Source organism: Sander vitreus, chromosome 9, assembly GCF_031162955.1.
Source record: "Sander vitreus isolate 19-12246 chromosome 9, sanVit1, whole genome shotgun sequence".
Lineage (NCBI taxonomy): Eukaryota > Metazoa > Chordata > Actinopteri > Perciformes > Percidae > Sander > Sander vitreus.
In genome coordinates this window covers 22,289,360-22,315,841 of record NC_135863.1, presented here as the reverse complement: position 1 = coordinate 22,315,841, position 26,482 = coordinate 22,289,360, and the positions used below count along the sequence as shown (strand labels likewise).

General features: G+C 41.4%; 1 protein-coding gene across 1 annotated transcript in view; it reads right to left on the bottom strand.

Annotated features, from left to right (window-relative positions):
- ncanb (neurocan b) overlaps nt 1-26,482 on the bottom strand; it is a 124,993-nt gene that overhangs the window by 18,966 nt on the left and 79,545 nt on the right. Inside the window, exon 10 of the mRNA XM_078259302.1 lies at nt 18,234-18,347. Coding sequence (XP_078115428.1) covers nt 18,234-18,347 — 114 coding nt within the window. The remainder of the gene's footprint in view (nt 1-18,233; nt 18,348-26,482) is intronic.

Sequence of the window (26,482 nt, the reverse complement as noted above, 5' to 3'; positions counted from 1 at the left end):
CAGGGCTATTTGAGTGCAAAGACACCATTCCACAACAAGCAAGGCACTGGGTCACAGCAGGACTGCCTCCTCAGGTGAAGCTACATTTCATCTCTCAAAGCGAGGTTTTGCAAACTCACTGTACTCACTCTGCTTCAGATCAATGTGTTTGCCAATTAAAACATATTTCTATATTTTGTTTTTGGCAGCTCAATGCAATCGCTCACTCATGAGCTGTACACAAATGCCTCCAGTAAGTGTAAAAGTAACAAAAGCACTAACTGACCATGAACAATGGTGTTGAGTATCACCAACATATGTCCAACACGCAACAGTTAAAATATACATGCATTTTGTGCTCAGAAAGTAGTTTATTTGAGAGAGAGAGAGAGAGAGAGAGAGAGAGAGAGAGAGAGAGAGAGAGAGAAAAAGAGAGACAGCAATGAAGAATGAAGAGATTAATGTTTGCATATATCTGGAAGATTTATGGAGGAGACTGTCTAGTTCTTATCACTCTCTGATGCTCTGATGCAATTCAGCACTGTTTGAAATCCATCATCCATCCGCTGGCCTGTCTGATATGCATTCATTCAGTCCCATAAAGTAGGTCTGGTGGAAGTGGAGTCCTATATACAAAAGAAGCCTGTTCCCACTCTAACAGTGAGTCACAGGTGTGGTTAAGTAACAAACCTCACATTTTTTGTTTTTGGTAAAACTGAGGACTGAAATGTGTCTGAAAACTGCCAAGTACTGAAAGCTTTACTTGTTGTTTGATCAGATACTTAGTGATTCAAATAGAGTATTTAATACAGGCAAAGTGTGCTTTGTTAAAACATTTTTTAGATTTCACAAAGTAAGGTATCCAAAATGTAATCTTGTGGTACCTGTACTGAAACTTGGTTAATGTACTTTCACATTAGTATTACAAAATGCCAAATCCTACTGAGCCCTAGTCAAGCAAATTGTGTTTGACTGGGCTCGATGACTAATGGCTTACTCACAACAACTGCAATAAGAGGCTCCTGCATGCACAAGACATGGATGAACTAATATTCACAAATAAATCTCTCTCGTTTCTCTACATATGAAATGAGCTTCATCACACCAGACATTTAGTACTTACAAACATAAGACCAAAATCTGTCATACACACAACCTACAGTAGTGAATCACCACCTTAGTGTTTTACTTTAGTACTGTAGTATTACTAAAGTACTCCTTTTAGCAGATGCATGTTGGGTCCCTGAAGTAACGAGCGCTTGACGATGTGTCTTGTTTTTTTGTTTATTTTTTTATTAATATTTTTGACAGACAGTACAACCTATGTCACCATCACAACTAACAAGACATCTATATCATCCACTGTCCTGTTTTAAGAATACAGAAAGACGAAAAAAAAACAAAAAAAAAAAACATCATGTGCCTTACATTGCATTACATTATTCTACCAGTCAAACGCTATATCGAATTGGATCAGAACAGGTGCCTTATATTCAGACAGACAACCCCTCTATTGCCATCAGGAAGGAGCCCCAGACTTGATTAAAGATATCCTCTCTCCCCATTACTCTGTAAGTGACTTGCTCATACGTAGCCATTCTTGTCATTTGTTCAGTCCATTCCCTAAAACAGCACAGAGCAGATGACTTCCAGTGCTGCAGAATTATTCTACATCCTGTTGTAGTAGCCAGACGTATCCATAGTCTTTGTCTTCCGGTCAGAGTGTTATTGTCTGGCAGCAGACCCAGAATACACAGAGCTGGGGTCTTGGTGAGTTGTAATCCGAATAGATCATTCAAGAAGGTAACTACCCTATCCCACAAATGTGCATTTTTTTCACAAGAATACAACATGTATATCAGAGTACCCACTTCTTTCTCACACCTCCAACACGTGTTACTGTCCTTAAGTTTTAGTTTGGCCATTTTACTGGGGGTCCAGTGGTTTCTGTTAAGTAATTTGTACTGAATAAGCTGAGACTGTGCTTCACGAGAACAGTTATGCCAGGACGCAACCAGCTTCATCCATCTATCAGCTGAGATCTGTTCGCCCACGTCTTTCTCCCAGCACAGTCTCAACCCTTCCATGTGGGATGGACGAGCCTCCCTGAAAATCTCATAAAATTTAGAGGCTCCACATTTTTTATATTTAGTTACCTGGACTAACTCCTGAATCCTGGTCACGGGGTAGGGGTTCTTCCCCCGAGTAGCTTTAATGCAGTGCCCAATTTGTAGGAATTTCCAAAAGTCCTCTTGTGTAAGGTTATATTCTTGCTTAATTTCATCAAATGACCTCAATCCATTTTCGCTAAGCAAGTCACAAAGCAAGTTTATTCCAGCTTTTGCCCATTTCTCCCACATAGATTTTTTGCCAATTAATACTTTTTTTGTTATACCAAATAGAAGATTTAGGGGTAAGATGCGGGCTACATTTTATATGTTGATGAGCACTCATCCAGGTTTCCTGTACAAAGGTCAAAACTGGGTCCTTAAAGATGTGTCTTGTTTTTTAAATAAAAATATGAGTTCTCATGTTCTTCCAAAGTTTAGTGCTGAGTTCCTCTTACTACTATTTACTGAGCTACTTACTACTTACTGAATCTAATCGTGTCTTCTGAGCAGTGATGTCAGCTCTGACAATTATTGTAAATGTGGAGAATTGCTTCATTACTTTGCCTGCTCAAGTTTCTCCTGGTTGTCTGGGGATTGAATCCGATGACCTCGAAACACGCTAAAGACATGAAAGCCAATTAGCCACTTCAACCTTAACCGCCTCCTCTGGGTGGCTCAGCGGCTCCTTGGTTAGCCCTGTTGCCTTAATCGCAAAATGAGCCTGGGTTTAACTTCTCGTTTGGACCTTTGTGTGCATACCCTCTTCATTTGTAATATATTTCTTTTCACAGTGCACAGTGGGAACGCTAACATACTCATACTTCTGAATATGAGACAGTATCTGTCTATTATGCTTGGGTTAGTCTGGCTCAACGGATGTACATAGCTGGGATAAAGCCTAACATCGAGGTACCTCCCTTTCCCCTACTGTATCTCAGCTATCTATTTTGCAAGGGCACCGTCGCTGCATCCTGGGGACGATTGGGATTGGTTTAAAGAAATACAAACAAGCCAGAGTGTTTATTCCCCACTATCCCAGAATATATAAGCGGTGTAGCCAGATTTTGCTCCAGCACTGACAGTGCTGTGGAGAAAGGTATGGCAATGCGAGACTATACCTGGGTCAACTCAATCACTTGATAGAAAGAACATTTTGATAAAGATGGTTTGATTTAAACTTTTCCATTGCTTGAAAATGAATGAAAACCTTTTTACACATGAGCTCAGCTGACACTAGGAAACTCTTGTTATCCTAAAAAGGATTTTAAAGTGGCCATATTATGCTCATTTTCAGGTTCATAATTGTAATTTGAGATTGTATCAGAATAGGTTTACATGGTTTATTTTTGAAAAAACACCATATTTTTGTTGTACTGCACATTGCTGCAGCTCCTCTTTTCACCCTGTGTTCAGGTCTCCGTTTTAGCTACAGAGTGGGATATCTCAACTTCTGTAACATCTTTGTTGGCAGTTGCACATACGCAGTAGCTAGCTAAGGATTACGTGAGCTAGCTAGCTGTTTCTCCAACTTCGGTCAGTACAAGGCAGGATTAGCCGGGAGACTTCTTCTAAACGAGGGCACACTTCCAACTTTGCGTGGAATACCTGCATTGCCATTGAGAACAAGCTAGCATGCTAGCGCTAGCATGCTAACGGTTAGCCCCCTAGTCCCCTCATTTCGGCTAGTTACGTAGAAAGCTGTGCAGATATTGAACAGCTCACCCGGAGACTGAAGGCAGGACACATTCAGAAACCCCTCTCTCACTCAAAACAGCATGGATGTTTTTTTTCTTCAAAGTTTGTATACGTGTGGAATAAGGCATGGATACCCCATTGGGTCGGGCTCGGTCACATCAGCGTGAGATGGCATTTGTTGTAAAATGGTGCTGCTGGGCAGAAGAGAGATAGAGAAAGAGGAAGCAAACGTGTTGTATGCAACCGGAGCAGAGTTGGTAGAATAAGTTTTGTACACAGTGTGTGTAGTGTCCGAAATAAACCCCAGACTGATAGCCAAGTTCATTCATTTGCTCACCAGAAACGGGATTTTAACCCCAACGTTATTCATTTTATAATGTCAGCCCTGGAGGTAACGTGTCTCCCATGGTTTTCTGATCCCGGTCAAAAACGAAGCAAGCAGGAAAGGTTAACACATTGAACATTTTAACAGCTTATCAACGTGCGCTTGTTGCCCCGTGTGCGCTGATGCGTTCATCTGTTGACATTTCCGAATGCCGAAGAAAAATTCGTCCCGATCCGGACTCTAGTGTGGAAGCACCAGAGACACAAAATAACACCCCAAATCCCAGAAAAAGTGATTTTTTTCATAATATTGGCACTTTAAATTGCTGGAGATTATGGATAAAAAAAGCATTTTTTTGTGCCTTTAAGGTTAGGACTGGGACAAATAGATTTTCAAGAATATCAATGTTGACAATGCTATTCTTACCTGTTATGTGTAAAAGATCTTCTATTACATGTAACAGTAAAGTTCATAACATACAGTATAATGTTAGGCCTATGGAAGAACATAAATAACCTGTCACTATTCAGGAACCACTTTATCTATAAACCAAGCTGTCTGTGTCTTTTACTGAGCCTTGTTATATCCACAGTTAGATTTCTGCTTTATTAATACCATGATTATTTCCCAAACTAATTCATTTAGCATTATGTAGATTTTGCATCCTACAGACCTAATTAGACAATATGGAAATGTGCTGTTAATGTTCCCACACTAATGGACTGGTGACCAGTGCAGGTTGTTTCTCTAGGTTTGTTCCAATATGCAAAAAGTTTCAGGACCCTGATTAAGATTTTAGTAATTTTCTTAATTCTACTAATATTAAATGAACAAACTGGACATTTATGTAAAGGTTTGTCTTATGTTGGAAACGTCTCACAGCTTCACAGGGGACTGGCTGCGTTAGAGTCAGCATTTTGCAGCCATACTCCTGCCTGTAGCACAGACCGTGTTCTTCTGAACAGAGAGCAGTAGATTAGCATTAGAACCATGTTACTACTGTTATCTCTGGTCTTATGGGAACTATAAATCAGTCACTGCTGATGTAATTTTCTCTGCTGACGGCTAACTTATTCACTCCTTCATCTGAACTGGAAGCTACCTGCTCAAAATGCCCACATGCCAGCTGGTACATTGTAATAGCATTGGGAGTGGGTCCAGTTTGGCTGATAAAGGTGGGCGATGGGTATTATCTACAGCAACAGGGACGGGAGAGTCAGGGTAGAGACAAAAATAGACACACAAATACGCACATCTATAAATGAAACATACTTCACTGTATCACACATTGACTGCAGTGAGTCTGTACTGTATGTGTATAAGGCCGGTGCTGGCCACATTGAGGCCTTTAAAAACAGGAACTACAAACTAAACACACACAAATGCAGACTTGGTGTGATTTCTACTTGGGAATTTACATAAGCATATACAATAATTTGACGTCCAAGGAAGACAAAAAACGTAAGTGCATCAAACACTGTAAGATGCAGAGTGGGAGGACAGAAAAGAGAGAGAGACAGAATAAGGAAGAGATAGAGTCACAGAAACTGAAAGAGACAGAGACAGAGAGAAAGAAAAGCAGAGATAAAAAGTAAACAGGCATGTTTTCTCCCCCTCAGATCTTCAAACCAGTCTCTGCTGATTTCTTCTCCCACTCGCTGACAGTTAGGCTCAAAGCCCAACATCACATCAACCTCTTCAAATATTTAGACATTACTCAAGTCGTCTTCTTTCCCCCTTTTTTCCCTCTGTCAGGCGGAGAGAGAGGCAGGGGGTATGTTTTAGCGATTAATATTCCCACAGACTTTAGTGAACGGCAGTTAGGAAATAAAAGGCCATACACTTCCAGATGACTGATTGGCTGGTTTATCCACATCACCAAGTGATATTTCTACTGCTCGGCTTTTTCAGATCCCCTGAATGATGAAATGGGTGTGTGTTTGCATGTGTGTGTGTGTGTGTGTGTGTGTGTGTGTGTGCTGCCATTATGCCCCCTCCCTGTGTGACTCTTTGAAGGCTGACAGCTTAGCGTGCCATTTGCAAGAGGGCAGATGACAGCAGTCCAGAGAGAGGGGAGGTAAGTGAGAGAGAGAGAGAGAGAGAGAGAGAGAGAGAGAGAGAGAGAGAAACAGAGAGAGCGAGATGAGAGGGAATCTGCTGATAGCCAGCGACAAAAGGTGAGAATGTGAGAGCGGCTGTGGAATTACTAATGGTTGATACGAGTGCAGCGTTGATTAATGGAACATCTTAATAGTTTGATTCTCACAATTAGGGGTAATGGATGTTACAGTAAAATAGCTACAGAGCGCAACATGAATGACCGATGCCAGTATGCATAGTTAGCCTGTAGGCGCGTCTTTGCACATTGATGCTGATGGAGGAGGCCAAGGTAAAAGTGAGGGCAGCACGGGCCCTTACAGTAAATAGGCAAAATCCAGTTCATTCAAACGGACACAGTGAGGACAGCACACCCAATCAACAGATTTGTGTATTTCCATTGTCTGAATCAATATTATTCTAAAAAAAAAGAGTGGGCAGGTAATGGCCTATCAGTGTACAGCTAGTCTCGCTTTGCCAGACCTTCCTCCACAGCGCTGCGGAGGAGGGTCTGGCTAGTCCACACAGCATTCCTGAATGGAAGAAAAACATGCTCTGGTTTATTGGCTTTTTAAAAAAAAAAAAAATAAATCACAATTTGTGCTCTCAAAAAAGTGACAGCAAAGGCCAAGTGGCCTTGCACCTAAAATGGTGAAATTCCAGGCCTACACACAGCTGAACATGTTTCTCAGGCATGAGAACAACTTACTCGTTAATCCCAGTAATGCTCTGTTATTTTGACAGTTTTGGGGTTGACTTCTTCGCTGTCTTCCTGGGAGTTTGATGGACAAGTAATATCAGTTTCTTCTCTGCATGCTCAGAGGACAGACTGTTGCGGGACGCATCAGTTTAACGCTCTGGGGAAGCAGTTAGAAATGTGATTATCAGTCATTTAGAATTTGTGTTATTTACATGTGTGCTTTTAACTGCCAGCTAGGCATATGATACATGATGCCATTAAAACAATTAACAAATAAAAGTTTCACTAGTTTTTTTTGCACAACTTTTTTCAAACACACTGACTCTTGCGACATGCGGCCACTGTTAGTTTGCTGGTCTGAATGAATGTTGAGAGTCATACAGTATAATACCACACAGGAGCAGCAACCTTGGTAGGCCAAAAAACTGGAAACAAGGTTCCTGTGGTTGCAGGTTAAGTTCCTGAGTTCTGAAAAAGGTTGCTGGAAAACGTCCTGTGGTGGAAATAACTGTGGGATGACAGTAAATGAAAGACAAAAGAAAGCACAATAGTACGAGCCAGGCTTCGTAACTTGGCCATCAGAGTACTTTTGCAATTTTCTTGTGCATATCAAAAAGAGGAGGTAAAGTGGCCGGGTTAGCTCAGTTGGTGATGCGAGTGCAAATATGTGGAGGTTCGCTCCTCGACGCAGCATGCATGTCATTCCCCCTCTCTCTCCCCTTTTATGTCTTCATCTGTCCTGTGAAAATAAAGGCCTAAAAATGCCCCATAAAAGAATCTTAAGAGGTGGTAAAGAAACGTGCTAAACCTCGAGCGCAGCTCAAAGTAGTTTATCTGTGTTTTAAGCCCCCAACGTCTCCTTCCAGGCAGCGCTAGAGCTGGGCAATATGTCGATATTATATCGATATCGTGATATGAGACTAGATATCGTCTTAGATTTTGGATATCGTAATATTGCATAAGTGTTGTCTTTTCCTGGTTTTAAAGGCTGCATTACAGTAAAGTGATGTACTTTTCTGAACTTACCAGACTGTTGTAACTGTTCTATTATTTGCCTTTACCTACTTAGTCATTATATCCACATTACTGATGATTATTTATCAAAAATCTCATTGTGTAAATATTTTGTGAAAGCACCAATAGTCAACGCTATAATATCGTTGCGGTATCGATATCGAGGTATTTGGTCAAAAATATCGTGATATTTGATTTTCTCCATATCGCCCAGCCCTAGGCAGCGCTGCCTGGAAGGCACTAGGATTAGGCAATGGTTATGATTATGGTTATGGTTATGGTTAAGGTTAGGGTTAGGGGAAGTCAACGGTCGCAGCGCTGCCTAGAAGGAGACGCTGGGGGCTTAAAACACCATTGAGCGTTTCACACTCCTCAGAAACCTTCATTAATGCACAGCAGAGGAACACAGACTCTCCTCTCCCTCTTTTCATCTATTGTAACACCTGCTGTTATGCTTCCTCTCTCTTTTCTTCTGGGTTTCTTTCTTTTCTGCCTGAACTTCCTTCTACTCTGGAGAGGAGAATGACAGTTGCTTCAGGAACATTGTCTAATTAAGTACCTAAAATGAGAATAAATTACCCCCATGCTCTCTCCAGCTCTACTGTTAGGAGGGAGAATCGCCAAGCGTCGAACACATAACATATGGAGTGAGTGATGCCTTGCTGTTATTCCATTTGAAAAGCCTCTGCCAGACTAAAGCAAAACTTCCGGGATATTTATTTATTTTTCCTGCCCTGTGTGTGTGTGTGTGTGTTTCTCTCTTCAGAAGACCACTGTGAGCGAGGCAAACCAAAAAGCTCCAGGACCCTCTCTTCTCAGTCTTGGCACGTGTCCCTCTCGACATGGTATTATAACACATGAATCTTCATTAGCATTAGTAGCCTCTAAAGGCCCAGAGGATGCACAAAAATTAATCTTGAGCCGAGCTTCTGCTGGGTTGCCAGTTTAGACGGCGGCAGCACAGTCAGGGACAGAGCAGAGAAGCACCACAGCAAAGTCGGCAAACTCAGACACCTTCCTCCTCAGCCTCTCTGTCAAGTCTGAAAGAAGATGCTGAGTCACAAAACCACCCACTCCACAAACAATGATATAAAAACAAATAACATGACAAACAAATACCTAGGGACTATCAAACATCTGCCACTTGTAGATCACAGCCTCACTGCTCAGTGTCCTGTGGCTTAACAACAGAGCGTGGGCAGGAGATAAGACAGGAGTGACATATCTAATTGACCAATGAACACCTCTGTACAAGAAGCAATAGCATGATAAGGGTGAAGTGACTGAAACCGGTCAAAACCTGGTTTGAACCAGGATCAATAGAAACTTGTAGCTGTATTTCAAGCAACAGTACCATACAAAAGGATAGACGCTTAAATATGGTTAACATCATTTAGTATATCTACTTTCAGAAATGCACAATTACCTGAAATGTATTATTTCAAATCTGTGTTAAATGTGATTATGATATCCTAACCTCTCTTAGTTCTATCACTATATCTAAGCCCCTACTGACTTGAAACCCAACCTTATCACCAGACAAGCCTGTCAGTACAGGACAGTTCTGCAACTGCACTGATTTAGCATTGCACTCCCATAACATTGTTGGACCCTGAAGCTAATCCTAAAAAGAAAAGTATAAGAATCGATGCAGTAGAACCAGAGATGTATCTTTTTTAATATTACGCATTCTTCCTACTTTTCAAAACCTGGTGCCTACATTATCCACAATACAACACGGCCACCAACAGTTTTTTCGGGTGTGTTACGCTAGTAGCAGCTAATTTAAACTCCAGCCGCTAGCCTCAATCCAAGATGAGGAGCGGGCCGCAGTGGTCTGGTAAGATCACTTCTTTCTAACTCCACACCTCCAGATTCTTTTCATTTTCAAACTTGTAATCTTGAGCCCCAACTGACGCTAACTCAAGTGACATCACTTGAGGACAATTATCAGACTTGACTTTGGAGCCACAAAAGGCTTTTTACTAGGGGTGGGATTCACCAGAGGCCCTACGATACGATATTATCACGATACTTTTGTCACGATACAATATTATTGCGATTTTAAACAAATTGCGATATTCTGCAATATATTGCAATTTACTGACATATTGCAATTTACCTTTTTTCCAACTTCAAATTATGCCTTCAAAACTTTGTCCACGTCCTGACTTCACCAGAAACAAAACCTCAACTGCACCACCTAGTGGACTGAAAAGGCAATTGATTTTTATCATTCTAGTACCAAAAACTTAAATTGTCATGTGCAATTTATATAATAAAAGATCGATACTTAGCGTCCGTGTATCGATACAGTATTGCCACTGAAAATATTGCGATACTATGCTGTATCGATTTCCTCCCCCACCTCTACTTTTTACACATATGCAGTAGTACTCCCTAAAAACTGTCTCTGCTCAGATCATGACGGAGGTTGGCAATTTCAGCCTTAAAATCTTCCAGGGAAGCTTGTCGGGATAGCTGTAGCTCAGACCTTAGTGTTTGCAGAGTGAGGGGGGTCTCCTTCGCCATCTTGTGACTTCTTGCCATTATCGCACAGTTTTTGTTGTTGCTTTTAAATGCTCACTCGTATTTATTATACGGCTGTATATTGTTCCTCCTCATTCAATAGTGAAAATAGTTTCAAGGTACGTAATCAAATCACGATTAAAACTTGAATGAGTCGGTATTAAAGAAAAACTATTCAGGAGCCATTACGGGTCACTACCGGAAGTCTTCCTTAAAAACGTTGGAATTGTAAAATCAGCGCATTTTCCCTTTAAGGTAAAAAAAAAAATCGTGGTTAAGGCAAAAAAAAACTATGTTTGAGACATGGTTAGGGTTAGGCAACGTAAAACACTTAGGTAAGGTTGGTTAAATGTGGTAATGGTTGGTGAAAAAGTGGTTGATTGCAGGTCTGTGAGGGGATGCCAACTCCATTCTCCGGTCAGATATGCCCTACATAAACGATACACTACACATAATGCATAAGCACTGAACATTGGCAGTGAATGTAAACTGTGAATTGTGGAAGTAGTTCCTTGGGATGAGCTGTTAAAACCAGAGGATATTCAATCATCAAGATTCAATTCAATCATGCATTTACCCCTAGTGACTCTAAATTACAGGTAAATTACCTTCACTGTAAGAAAACATGCACACGTGAGAGAAAAGGTAGAACATGAGGTCCGAAAAAAAAAGAGCACAGTGATGGAGTGACTGCATGTGGAACTTTTTGAAGCACTTCCCACCGCTGTCAGTCAGCTTAGTTTGCTCTCCTCCTCATTAGTCTCAGCGTGTAGGCTACACTACATCGCCTGCTTCCTGCTTCCAATCTGCAGTACTGGTTTTGCTGTTGGCGTCAATGTACTCAGAAGTCTTCCTATCTGTCTGCCTCAGATTCACCCGTCGTCGTCTTTGGGGGGGAAGTTGTGCTCCACTTTTCTTTAGGTTTCCTGTAACGCTGTCTAGTTTTTGTTTTCCTGTCAAATGACTTACTGTGTGTCTGTGCGTGCATGCATGTGTATTGTATGTGTGTTTTAAGGTGTGTATGCCAGCAGCAGTATCTCATGCCAGCAGAATGAGTGAGCCATCCTGCCTGGAACACTGTGACTTCTACTGGATTTTTATTGGTTTCAATAGTAGTTGTGATGTATAACGGTCTCACCACACTATCTGAAGGCTGCAAACCCCACCAACAAACTTCTAGGCTAAACTCATCGCCATGCTCGCCTGCGTGTTTACCTCTGTATGCTGCTCAACCAGTATTTGCCGAGTAATACTTGCCAGTAACAGCTGTGCAGCCTACTCAGGGATGTAGCAAATGTGTTCCCAAAAGCCAAATAAAAAAAAAAAAAATGTTAATGATTTGACGCGTGGAAGCAGGGCAGGGAACAGAGGCTTTGGAGCTGAAGATGAAGTGCTGGCCTTGCCTGTGAGAGCAAGCACATTCCTCACATAGAACCAAGCCAAATACCTTGGGATTAATTAGCTACACAATCCTTTCAACGCAAGCTTTTGGTTTCCAATTTGTAGATTATTAGTTCTGTTAGGAAACAGAAGAAGAGAGAGAGGATTATTGTTTTATTAGGCGTGTTGTTTTGTAACTACAAGTTATTTCACAGCACTGCAGTTTACTGCTTGGAGTCGGAAGTGTTCGACTGTCATCTAAGCTGCTGTTGAATAAACAAAGGGAAAAAGTCTTTTGATAATTGGAAGGGTTCAAGGGTAGGTAGACTGAGTTTTGTTTGTGTGTGTGTGTGGCACATAATGTATCAGTAAGCCACAAAAGTAGAAAAGACACAGAGCAAATAGGAAATTAAGTGTTTGTGAGTGTACTTTTGTGTTTCTATTTTTGTAGACAAGACAAAAGTGAGTTTTAGACCTTGAGCAGTGAGGACTTTTTGGGAAAGTGAGGACATTTTGTGGCGGTTCCTCACATCTTCATAAGGCTTTTGAAAGGGTTAAGACTTTTTGGGTAAGACATGTATAGTTGGCTAGAGAATGCATTATGTCAATGAGGGTCCTCACAAGTAAAAAAACATATGTGAATGTGTTGCTGTGTGAAGGTCTGTTAGCTGAAAGATCTCTGACTTTGCAGCTCTAAGAAATGTTAAAGCATCACACAAACTTCCACACTCACACATTCACTGCAAAACAGCAGATACAGGCTGTACAGACACACTCACACAGCGACACACATACAAACACTCACACTGAGTGACGAAACCTCCTGCGGTGCACCAGAGATGAGAGGCACAAAAAGATGCAAGTAGTGCAGGGAGTGACAGCAGAGGGGTAGGGAGAGGAAGGGAACATGATACGGCGGTATGTACAATAGTGGAATAGCAAAGTAACACATCCACACTCTCACACATTGCACATTATGTCCTTTTTCTCCCTAGAACGACCGAAGGAAGCAAATTGCGGAGTGAACGATGAATAAAAAGACTGGGGGAAAAGAGTTGATGAGAAGAAACCAGCTAATGCTTTCTCCGCCACTTTTCACTTCAGTCAGTCAGGCTTAGAGAGATTCGCTTTCTGCCTCCACTGATTAGGCAGCGAACCAAAAAAACAGCAGGACGCACTCAACTATCAGTCTTAGTGCTGCGATAAGAAGAGAGTGAAACAACTGGCTGATGTTTCCGTTACTCTCATCTAGAGACGCACCGATTACAACTTTCTAGGCCGATTCCGATTTCCGATTTTCTTTGAGTTAGGCCAGCCGATACCGATTTTAGCCGATTCCGATTTCATTTTTTCTAACCACTTTACAACACACACAAATATTTATTATTTAATCTAATTTAATCTTTTCTTTAATAGAAAATGTTACATTTTGCATAGAACATAGAACATTTTTTAAATAGATAATAGATCGCTATAAAATACAACTATATAAATTACTCCTGGTGGGGGAAATTAACACACATCTAAAGTGCAATGTTATGGAAGAACCATTTCCTTCTTTTCACATCCAATATCCAACTAAACAAATGTGATATATTTAGCAAACTAAACTTCTGTATGTATGAAAACAGGGAAAACAGGTAATGGCAATAAAATAATATAAAAATAACAAATAAAAATAAAATAAATATAGCCTTAATGCAGTATAAAGATATTTCTCAAAACACACACACAGGCCTGTTTGAATGTCAACAGTAACGTTACCTAAACAGCGTGTAGTTCCTTTTTTAGCAAGTTTGCTTTATGTGTCATTGTGCATAAATGTGAACACTACTGTTGTCAACAGGCTTATCTGCTAACGTTAGCCACCGATGGTTACCTCGGAACAATCAGCAAATAGACGGTAGGCTACCCTAGAGTGCCGTTACCTGAAACAGATGATTTAACGTCACCGCTCATTTTACACACAGTTTAAAGTGCCCATATTATGAAAAAAACACTTTTTCTGGGATTTGGGGTGTTCTTTTGTTTCTCTGGTGCTTCCACACGCATACAAACTTTGAAAAAAATCCATGCATGCTGTTCTGAGTGAGATACGGTTTCTGAATGTGTCCTGTCTTCAGTCTCCAAGTGAGCTGTTCAAAATCGGCACGGCTTGTGACGTCACAAGCCGAAACGAGCTGGCTAACCGCAACTGTTAGCTCGTAGCATTAGCGTTAGCATGCTACCTCATTCTCAATAGCAAAGCACTGCTACAACACACAAGTTCACCATAATCTACAAAAGAACTACTTCCATGTGCGCCCTCATTTAGAAGTCTCCCAGCTAATCCTGCCTTGTAACTGACCGAAGTTGGAGAAACAACCTCTCTTTTACTGTCTATGGAGCTAGCTAGCTGACATGATCTACATCTGAGCTACTGCACATGTGCAATCAAAGATAGTACAGAAGAAGAAGAAGAAAAGAGGTCTCACTCTGTAGCTAAAACAGAGACCAGGTGGAAAGAGGATCTGCAGCAGTGAGAGAGAGCGGTGCAGTACAACAAAAATATGTTGTTTTTTGAAAATTAAACCATGTAAACCTATTCTGGTACAACCTTAAAATACAACTATGAACCTGAAAATGAGCATAATATGGACACTTTAACAACAAAACTAAACTCTTTAAAGATTACTATGTTTTTAATGTTGGTTTTAAGTGGTATGCACCCCCACTAACCTGGAAAGCGTTTTAAACAGTAACGTTAATACAGCGTGTCGGAGGAATACAGCGCCTCTTTTTTTTGTCTCCTACAGTGGCCAGCAGAAGCAGAGGGACCACACAGCGTTTGCTAACGTTAGCTTCTTGTCTCATCTGGGGTCTGATACACTCATCAAAGTCAGTGTGCCCAACGATATTTTCCGATAAACTGTAGCTGTCATATTTCACGGGACCCGCGTGAGTGCGGTTTTCATGTTCCAGTTTTTCAGCCTCGGAGGGGAGAGAGAGCAGCTGACCGTTTGAGCCGTGTATAATTACGACTTTATGACATTTCATAAACAGCTGATTGAGCGGCAGTGCGCCGCTGCTACATGCATACAGCGAAAACCCTGCATGTGCACGTGTGATGTTGCTGTTGCGCGATGTAAGTCATGCGGCGCCCGAGTGCATTTGACCGGCATAAAATCGGCATATGTCAGTCTGACCGGCAGGTCGCCGATCATGGCCGATGACGTGAAAATCGGCCAATTCCAGTCACCGGCGGGTCAATTGGTGCATCTCTACTCTCATCACACTGGCCTTTTCTTATTATATATTTCTTATAACATTCATTACTGATACAGAACTGATGAAAAAATAACTGCAAGAGGAGGGATTTGGTTGTTTCGCACAGCTACAACTACAGTGACAATTATTAAATAATGTGAAAAATGCTGAAAATGTATTTTAATACAAAAAGAATATCATCAACTTCTAAATCTCTCGAGTTTCAAAGTGTGTTACAGACAAAAAGCTACAGACAAAAAGACAAAATAAACCAACCTGATCAACAACAAAAACAAAAACTTGTGTAATGTAAATTTAACTGTAAAAAAGCCATTTTCTCTCAGGACATTTGCTAAAGGACTTCAGCCCTGTCAACTTACAATTATTGACTCTCAGATGGGATCACCATGGTAACAGGCCAGAGGGAGCCAGCAGCGGACTGGATCTACCCAGCATGCAAGGCTGTTAGCTTACGAGTCAAAGCACACATCTGGACATGCACAAACACACACACACACACATTCAAGAAGACACAGCAAATGAGACAGAAAGAACCGGACCACTTTAGTGAGACAGGGACCAATTGGATGACATTTAAATAGATGGAAGCCTTGGCGGAACGAATGAGTTCATTTCCAGCGTTCAGACCCCCTTCTGGATATCAAACTGAGATCACGACGAAATGGCAGAACGACGCCTGTTGCGAATTGCACTTTTCACAGCTGAATCCTGTTTTTCTGCGAGTGTGGAGCAGCGAGGGATAAAAGTGACAGGCAGACAGAGACTTTAGATCTACACAATCAGTCCTGCTGTTCCCAATCAGGCATTAAGGCAGCAGCGCAGCAGGAGAGGAAAAGTATGCGCTGCGTTTCAAATGAGAGGCACACTCTGGAGATGGGTGTGTGTGTTTGGGAAGGAGTGTAGCCTCTGTGGCTTTAAACCTTTTTTTCTTTTTCTTGTGTATGTATGATCTGCACCACAGTAGAGGCATGCATATTAAAGGGGAACTATGTCGTTTTTTTATAGCTTAATTTACCTTAACTGAACAGCTTCGGAGTCATTGGAATGGTTTCTATGACTTTCTTCGAGTTGATTGGTGGTCATCTCACTCCCCCCTAGCGCCTGTGAGCTGAAAAACCACCCTTGCAAATTTGGACCGGCGAGTCGCCGGCCTTAGCATCAGGAAGTATCGCGTGATATCAGGTCTCGCGATGCAACGAATTGCTTCACGGCAATGCACACATATGCCCATGCAGGAACCGGCTAACAAGGTAGCGATGGAGTTTTTCACACTATCGTCACGGCTAAGCTGGCAAAAAAGAAGCAGAAAGCTAGGAAAGCGTTGTCGGAGGAACAGAGAAAGAGGAAACGGCAGACTGACCGAGCGAGGAGTCAGACACAAGTAAACATAGGAGCAGCCAAATATCTATTCCGAAGCTGTAGGGGGAGCTCTATAGAGAAACCTGCGCAAAAAGCGAGAAAACAGAGAAGAAATGGCCAAAACTGAATAGCACCCCTTTAAAGAGGCAGCCATGAAAATAATTATTTGGAAGCTCTGTTAGAGCCTGTCAAACCTACTGCAGTTTCTACAGCATTCAAAATGTCCTGCTTTGGTCTGCTGCTTCTGTCTGGCTTCGCTCTCTCCTCTCTCTATCGATTGCTCTGCCCTCAGCCACATCAGACCACAGCAGAGCAGTAAAAAGCAAGACACTGGAAGCCAGACACATAGGAAAGACAGGCATTCAAAGTCACAACTCTTCTAAAAGTTAAGATCAAAGGTCACGCTACACCACTGGAATCTGGCTTGGTTTAATGCAATTCAGAGCAGTCCAGAAATTCTCCCGTTCTCTCACACTTCTCTTAAAAATGGATCCTTTGCTAAAATCTCACGCTCTCTTTGTCTCTCCAACTATCTTTATTTTCATTCTCATGTTTTTTGTGCTATTTTAAATCTTGTGTTTTAAGAGATGAAGAATTTGCAGAATTCAGTCAATGCATTGCTAGTTAGAAAGGAAACTCCAAACTCACACATTTATTTAATTTCCATTGTATCCCTGCATTCACCCTTAGTATATAAATTAGTTTTTATATATGCTATATATATATATATATATATATATATATATATATATATATATATATATATAAATGAATACTGATATCACTGATACAGGATCAGTGATATCAGTATTCATTTTTATTATGAAAAACAAAAAAGCTACAAAAAAAATCTGATAAAAAAATTTATCAGATTCAAAGTCTTGTGAAAAATGTTAAAAATACTTTTTTCAGCAATAGTCTTTAACCATTTATATTCATATTTTGGCACACAATAGGAAGCTCATGTGCACTTCTGTCTATTTCTGCCAACTGCCAATGTCACAACCCTTGTTTACTTTGGGGACATAAAATCCAGGTACAAATAGTTTTGAACGAATCAACTCCTTTAAAAGAAATCTAGGTAGTTTATTTTTCATTTAAATGGTCAAAAACCCAAATTATCAACCCTAATGTATACAACAGCTGTTGGCTTTCCTCAATGTTGGTTTCCATGGACATGTCGGCCATGTTTTAATGTAACGTGCAGTTTGTGAACAGCCTCTGTGGCCCCCTTCTCACAGGGGAATTTCAGTAATGAGAGAGAACACCAGCTGGACAAGGTGTCCTGTATAAACCTGATACATTATTCCAAAGGGCTTCCCTCTCCATTATCCACCTCTTTGTCTACATCCAAAATCCTCTTCCACTTCCACCGCCTCCACTTCCACATTCTCATTATCTCCATCTTCCTCAACCTTGTTGTTTTCTCTTCACCTCTGTCCCCACATCCTGTTCTTCTAGCATCATCTTACTCTGCCGTGCCTCATACACCTTTTCCATCTCTTCCCCCTCTTTATCTTCATTCTGCTACCTCCACTGTCACAACACCTTGCTTTTCCACCTTCTTTGTCTCAACATTCTCTGCCATCACTGCCTTGTGTTCCTTCTTTATCCATTTTTGCCATCTCCTCCTGCTACTCTCAGTCATTTCCTCCATCCTCCATCTATCTACTTCTCCCCATCCTCTTCTTCCTCCTCCTCCGCTCTCTGCTTCCACAAAACACACACCCCTTTGTCGGGTGAAATGAGAAAGCAGAGTTTTCGTCCACATCGTTACCTTTCTCACAAGTAGCTCCTCCGTAGCTGGGCAGACAAAGACACACAAAGGAGTTGATCTCATCGATGCAGGTTCCTCCATTCTGGCATGGATTGGACTGGCAGTCATCAATGTCTAGAGAGAGAGAGAGAGAGAGAGAGAGAGAGAGAGAGAGAGAAAGACAGGGAGCGAGTCAGATTATGTAGATGCAAACAAACACACACACACACACACACACACACACACACACACACACACAGTGTGTGGCACTATCTTTGTGGGGACCCGTCATTGACATAATGCATTCCCTAGCCCCTTACCCTAACCCTAACCATCACAACTGAATGCCTAACCTTAACCCTTACCCTAACCATAACCTAATTTTAACCCTAATCCTAACCCTAAACCAAGTCTTAACCCTCAAACAGCCCTTTAAAGTTGGGGGGTCCAGCATTTTGGATCCACAAAGCTGTCCGGACCCCACAAGTATACTGTATTCCCGGGTTTTGGACCCCACGAATATAGTTAAACAAAAACACACACACACACACACACACACACACACACACACACACACACACACACACACACACACACACACAACTTTACAAATGTCTACCTGCCACAGCGTTTTACTGCACAAACCCCTGAGAGATCAAACTTTTGGAGAGATTAGAGGTGTTTCTGGGAAAGTTATAATTAAAATGAATTGATTGAACTTCATCAGAGAGATGTTTGGGATGCACTGAAGCGGATGATGCTAATTGCAATGTGTTTGAAGGACGTGCTGCAGTTCTGCAGGAGCGAGGGAGAGTACAGACTGAGGTGTAAGGTAGAAGAAGAGAGAGACGTGGAGATTAGAGGGAAGAAGACATTCAGATGGGTGAGCTTCTGATTTTCCATTTACACACACACACACACACACACACACACACACACACACACACACACACACACACACATATTTCACAGAGGCGTTGCTGGGGTGAGAGTTCTCATTCTGTTGAAAAGGTGGTAACTGTATTTCTCTGGCTCATCTGGGCCTGGGGGCAAAATCATTAAAACTGCAGCTGGTATCCCACAATCCACTGCTATCACAACAACCAAGTGAGTCCCTGGGGCAAGAGGTCATGGGAGTGGAAGTGAACGGAGACTGGGGGAGGCAGGAGAAAGTCTGAAGAGTGAGGAAAGGTGTTGGGATATGGAGATGCTCAAAAACATAGGGAATGAAGGACAGGTAATGAAAACAAGTGGAGAGGTGATGTGATACTACGACTTTGGGAAGTTGGCAAGTTTCAGAGTTGGATTACAGGGGCTTTGCAGGCAGACATCGGAAGAGTCTGTTTGGATAAAACAGCATGACAGCTTCAATGCTGGTTCCCCCGCTTTGGGCTGGCTGATATTAAAGGCTGAATTTGATGAAGCAGGTAAAGACCTAGCCAGAGGAGTGAGAATGAGATGGCATTTGCGCTGGTTTAGTGTATCGTTGTATATCCATCTATATGGGGTGAAAAAATAAATTATAGAGAAATGGAATAACACAGCAGAGATAGGAAGAAAGTCACACACAGCCCAATCGTTGATTACTTTTTAGCTTTAAAGGTGCTGTACTTGAAATACTAACAAAATTGCGGGTGGTTGAGCCGTAATGGTGGGGGGGGTCGCACTGCTAGCCGCAAGCTTATAACGGCAATAGTGCACCCACTGGCTAGATAATTGCTGCTGCGGCCGGACCGGCTACCAAAACAAAGAACAGAGAAGCTTGGATTACAACACACACAGAGAGAGAGTGTGCCTTCATTCTCTGCTCAGGACGGCATTACTCCACTATAACTTTACATTTTTTAACAGGAATCCTGCATTACAAACTGGAGGTGTGGACAGAGACAGGGAGGGTCTAATGAAATATGCTGTTGAATTGCATTATGGGAATTGTAGGATCCAACGTGAATGGAGCTTGCCCCATATTAAACAAGAGTTATAAAAAGTCAGGATATGTCAGCCTCTGATGCTTCAATTTTCATTTTTGTTGTTGTTAATCTGTCTCTAGTAAATCCCCCAACTTTAACAAAAAGTTCAATACTAAATTGCCTTTAATCTTGTTGTGTGTTTGACCAAGAGCTCTTTGTTGAAGGATCTAATAGTTCAGAGATACTTGCCTCTAGATTGACATAAGTACTAGAGGATGGATACCCAACCCGAGCCCGACGGTCCGGGCTGGTTTCAGACAGATATTTAGAAATGATGTTCGGGTTGGGCTCGGTCACACAATAAGGCACTGAACATTTTACATTTAAAACAGCTTATCATGTAGGTAGCCAATGGGCCTGTTTCACTTGACGCAAAGGTTTGTTTTTTGTGATTAAAATAAATTTAAAATATTACCCTAACATCTGTCTTCCTGTGTGCGGAAATTTGTTTATGTAGCTGTGACAACGAAACATGTGCTTATTAGGCTACATGTACATGTGTCATTAGTATGAGAAAAAAAATGAGATTCTAACTGTGTCGGGCTCGGGTCGGGCTCGGACATAAATATCTTAATGCCTGTCGGGCTCGGGTCGGGTCCGGTTACTGCTCTGTCAGATGCGGGCCGGGCTCGGACAGAAAAATGCGGCCTGATCCGCACTCTAATAAGTACCATCAGTCACAATGTAAACAGTTGTTGACAGACTGCAATATTACTGATAAAGCCAGAGGTAACTGAATGAAAAGGTAGGAATGATTAATAATAATAATAATAATAATGAATTGCATTAGGTGTCCTGTGCCAGCCATGTAAGCTATGTACTGTACATCATGAGCCTTTCTTACAGTGTAACATTAAAAGTGAAAAATTAAAACATACAAACGTTATTTGAAAGTTTAAAGTTGCAATTCACCACTGAGACCCAACAATCACCACTGAGTGAAAACATCACTCTTCAGGATTATTGGCCAATTGTGACAGTTGAACTGCCATCAAACAAGGGGCCCCAGTCTCTAAGCTGCATGGCAATGAAGAGAGGCCACGCTGGGTTAATACTGTTAAATGGTGTGATGTTGACATTAAAGGACAAACAGCAGTATTTTTAATCTTACCAGGCATTCAATTTTAAGTTTCAATTTCAAGTTTCAACCAAGTCATTGAAACTTTAATAAAACCACCTGCAGGAGTCCAGGTGTGATGACATAAATATAAAATACAGAGCAGGTCCAATTTTTGCTAGGTGTTTGATAGAGAAATTATATATATATATATATATATATATATATATATATATATATATATATATATATATATATATATATTTAATTTACAAAAATGTGACAGTGGGTCCAACGTAATGTCCAAGTACACAAAACCATATAATTTCATTTTAAGTATATCCGGTGAAAATACCAAGTACAGCTGGACAAAACAGAATGATTTGACCCAAAACAATCCATATTAAATATGGCTAAATGAATAGAGACCCCTGAATGAACCTCTGAGGAACTCCATGGAATTAAAATAGGATGTATGATGAATAATAGACACTGGAATCCCTCTACACTGTGAACCAACAGATGAGCAGGTTGTCAGTACAGCTGTTAAAAAACAACAACCAAAACAGCTACTGGGCCTAATATGATCCAGCATCTGGCCTCATTAAGCACTGCAGCACTGGATTAAGGGGTGGCGGAACCTCCTGGATTTTAGGACCAACCCCTGGTAACTTCATTATATGAGATGGGCATTTTCACTCGCAACCAATCAAATGGCTGGCCTTTGTGTACTTAATAACTGGAGCTCTGGCAATGTGAGATTAGCAGTTGTGGAACAAACAGTAGCATCAGATTTAGGCATAATAAGCTTCACTAATGCTGTCTTTGTAAAGACAAGAAATTGCAATACAGATATGCCAAATATGTGTTTAAGATCATTTAGAAAAGGTGTCTTTATTGCATAGTTTGTTGACCAGGGAGCACTAATAATTAAATGCCGTACATCATGGTCACAAGGATCATCGTCAAAAATGTTCATTTATGTTTTGTGTTTATGTACAAAAAAAGACGAGTAGTTGATTTGATTTATGGGATTTCTTAAACCCTTAAATATGATTGGTCGGGCTACAATTTAAACACACATCTGTAACAATCTTAACTCGAAGGTCCACCCACAAGCTTGTTTTGGCTTGTTTTAAACAGCATCTTGATCAGTGGATGGATGCTCTGTTGTCATATAGATGTCATTGTGTGACCCAAGTATGGAACTTCAATCACATTACTAGGTGGCCATATTGGGGATGTCATGGAACATAAAACTTTCTGTTACTGCTGTTAGCATCGTTAACACCCGGTGCTGGAGTTTGTGCTAGCTGGGTTCGGATTTCTGTAAGTTTATAATAGTGGCTGGGAGTGAGGCAGAAAAAACAGGGTGGGATAGCTGGCTAAATTAACATTCGATTTGTCTTCTATCTATACAGCTGGCAATTGTAATCGTGGGTTAGCCCAGTGCTGTTTAACGGTAACTTTACCTTGATCAAAACAACTATACTTAAAATAACTTCATGAACGTGTTGAACGATGTTGTAACCTTATAACGTTAACGTTCCCCACCGAGCATTAGCATGAGCTAACGCTAACGTAGCACGTTAAGCTAAGGTGACCAGATTTTTGAGACAAAATCCGGGGACATTTTCAGCTTAGAAGCGTTAATACCTCCAAAATAGGTAATGTTTTTATCTTTGTAAAACTTAAAACTGGGACACTGCCCCAGGGGCGTCACTAGACCTAGAGCTGCACTGGGGCACAAGCCCCCCTAGGTGGGTCCATGTGCATGCTCCCCTGTAAGAAAAGTTTGTCTATTTTATTGTTTAAATGCATCAATCTGGTGCACTTTGAAAGAAATTCAGAGGTCAGACTTGATTATTGTTATCTATGGATGGAAATATTTGTGCTGTAGCCTGAACTATTTTGCACTTCAGAATTATAACCATGCACACACAGGTGGAATAGTTTTTTCTTCATATTTTTGTGGTTGTGAAGAAGTTGGTAATTTCATGGTGCAGATTAACACTTTTGCATGCACTATATCGGTGTCACATTCTCATTAGGGGCTGAGCCCCCCTAAAGGTCTGAACCTAGAATCGCCCCTGCTGCTACTTCATACTTGTGTACTCCACTACACCTCAGAGGGAAATGTTGTAATGTTTACTGCACTACATTTATCTGACAGCTTTTGCTTTATTGCTTCATGCTGGGCTTGTTTATGCAACAGCTCATTGAGTATCAGATACAATTAAAACTATTGATGAAATATTTTCCTTTGACATTGGTCCAGTATTAAACGAGATCGCTGCAGTCGGCAACGGCGAAACAAGCTACAATCAATGTAAGTTAATAGGACGTCAATTGTCCAGCTTGTGTTTACATTCATAAAAGTGCTTGTTTTGCCACTGACAGGCTCAGATTAATATTCTAAGTGTCAGACAACATTTTGGAAAGGATTTCTAAGGAGGTCGATCTTTCTGTTAAAGAGTAAGATCCTTTTTTAAAACAAAAAAAAGTCCGCAAAATTGCATTCGCTAAACCCACCAGACTCCATGTAAATAAACAGTAATTTTAGCATCGTAAAATATGGGCATTCTAGAACATCTCTGAGCTCTGAGGCTTGCTCTGGCTGTCTTGAGCCTGTGCGTGTAGGGTGCACCACTATTTCATTCCAATTTCGGGTCTGTCAGTCACAGTGAAAACCGGGGACATTTCCGGGGACAGCTCCAGCCGGGGACAGGTCACCGAAACCGGGGACTGTCCCCAGAAACCGGGGACGTCTGGTCACCCTACGTTAAGCTGGATCAATCGATATTGAAATGTATCCATAAATAAGATCTCTGCTGTATTACTGTGTAATACATGTAAGTGGTATGTAATCAATGACAAAATGATGCTGTGTGGCAGAAAGCAAGATGTATTACGGTTACTGAGTATTATTCTTTCTGTGACATTGTATGATTTACGATTACTCTCGAACGTATCATCTGGGTGGCCATGTTTTGACGGAAGTTAGAGTAACTAGAGGGGGTCAAAGGTTTTATGACGCCACTGACAGGCGACTAAATGAAACGTCCTTGTCATTAAAATAAAATAACAGATTTTTCTGGGTTTGAACGTTGTTGGAAACATTTAGGACAGTGTAAGTACACAACTCAACACAATATATAGTCATTTTTAGACATTTTAATGCAGAAATGTTACATATTGTACCTTTAAATTAAGAATCTATGAATATGCAAACATTGCTAATTTCATTTACTACTGGACTCAACACCTACATTACTGAAAAGTCCATTCTCAGTGTATGTGCACTGGAGGTTTCAAGTTTCCACATCACACTTGTTTAAATTGCATACTGGACCACAATTGGCATTTAAACCAAAATCATGCTCACATGTATACATCTCAAACTGTGTGAGCATGTGTTGCTGTGTAAGCAACACATCTCAAACTCAGAGACAGAGACATTTTCTCTCTTCAGCAGATAAATGTGTCAAACACTATCGCTCACACATCCAAGTGAAGTAAAAACAAGCTAAACATTTTGAGAGGAGGGGGACTTACATGTTTATGCTAAATCTAAATAACTGATATCATAAAATGATATTGTTACCACTGTGTACCATATGGCCGTGACAACACATTGTTCCTTAGTGTATGTCGCTGTCTACCTCACCTCTTCTCAAACGGAGCGTTGAGGGCCAGAGTGCAGCAGGCTGGTCCACTCAAAGCCCACTCAATGTCCACTCTGCCAAACTGGCTTAATGAGAGAACCATCCAACTTAAGCAGGTGGCAGTGTGTGTGTGTGTGTGTGTGTGTGTGTGTGTGTGTGTGTGTGTGTGTGACTGCATTTGTATGCGTGTGTGTATGACTATCTGGCTCGCTCCCCAGTACAACAAAATCAGGCCTGGGCACTAGTAGAGTCTCCAGGGAGTCTAGGAGAGCAGTGCTCTACTTATCTTCTGGCAGAGAAATGGATGGAGGGACAAACAGGTGCCAGCCACTGTGGTAATTGCTGGGTGCAGCAAACACTATAGCGACGCTACGAGCTTTTCTTTAAGTCATTTGAATCTGTCAGGAGAGGCAGCAAAATCCATGTGAAAAGTTGACGTGACTAACCTAATGGCTGAGGAGGATTACATGTGGTTCATCGCTGATTGAAAAATACAGTTTGGATGGGAATGTTTAATTGCGGGATAAATATGTAACCTGCTCTTGTTGTTTATCCCCGCCTCTCTGGGTGTATCTAAGGATAGCTGGCGAGTGTGAGGACGGAGGATGGGGAAATAGAGATAGAGGAATATGGGGGAGGATAGTGAGAGAGCAGCCAGACAATCCGGGGGTGGTGTTGGTTGACAGAATATCTGGAGGCTTACTGCAGGCATGTGTCAAAACCAGGGTATGAATAATTGAAAAGGGACAGGAAAGAGACAGAGAGACAGAAAGAGACAGGAAGCAAACAAAAATCCCACGAGAGAAGGCCCTGGGTCAGCTTTTCCCCATTTCCCCCTTGGGATTATTGGTCAGTTCAATAGATCCGATTACATTTCTATGGGTGCCCGGATAGCTCAGTTGGTGGAGCGGGCGCCCATGTGTAGAAGTTTACTCCTCGACGCAGTGGGCCCGGGTTCGACTCTGACCTGCGGCCCTTTGCTGCGTGTCATTCCCCCTCTCTCTCCCTTTTCATTTCTTCAACTGTCCTGTCAAGAAAGGCCTAAAAATGCCCAAAAAATAATCTTTAAGATAACATTTCTATTACCTGTGTACTCGACCAGAGCTATGCCCAGCCCAAGATCAACTCCATCACCGTCCCGTCCTCCCTGACGCTTTCAGAAAGGACGTTTCTGAGTTTGCCACCTATGGAGGGTCTTTTTCTACTTTACAACAGTGAGATTTATGCTTTCAATTTACACTCCGGCCACGGCGTTTGTAAATGCTCAGGCCACATAAAAAGTAAACAGCTCTGCAAACAGCAATTTCATGGCTAAGAATCCAGAGTCCAGCAGAGAGAGAAAGAGAGAGTCCACTCAGGTGGTAATAAAGGCTTGGACAGAAGAATCAATATTTCAGCCAAGGACTGGCATGCATTAAAACATGGTATATTATTTTAGTGGTCTAGTAACTCTGCCATAAAACGTTCCACATGGTTTTACTGTACACCTGCAAGAGAGGGAATGTTCCGCACTGTAACTTTCTGCTGGTTGTGGGAACTGATTTTTGAAAGGACAAACTCTAAAAGATAATAACATCA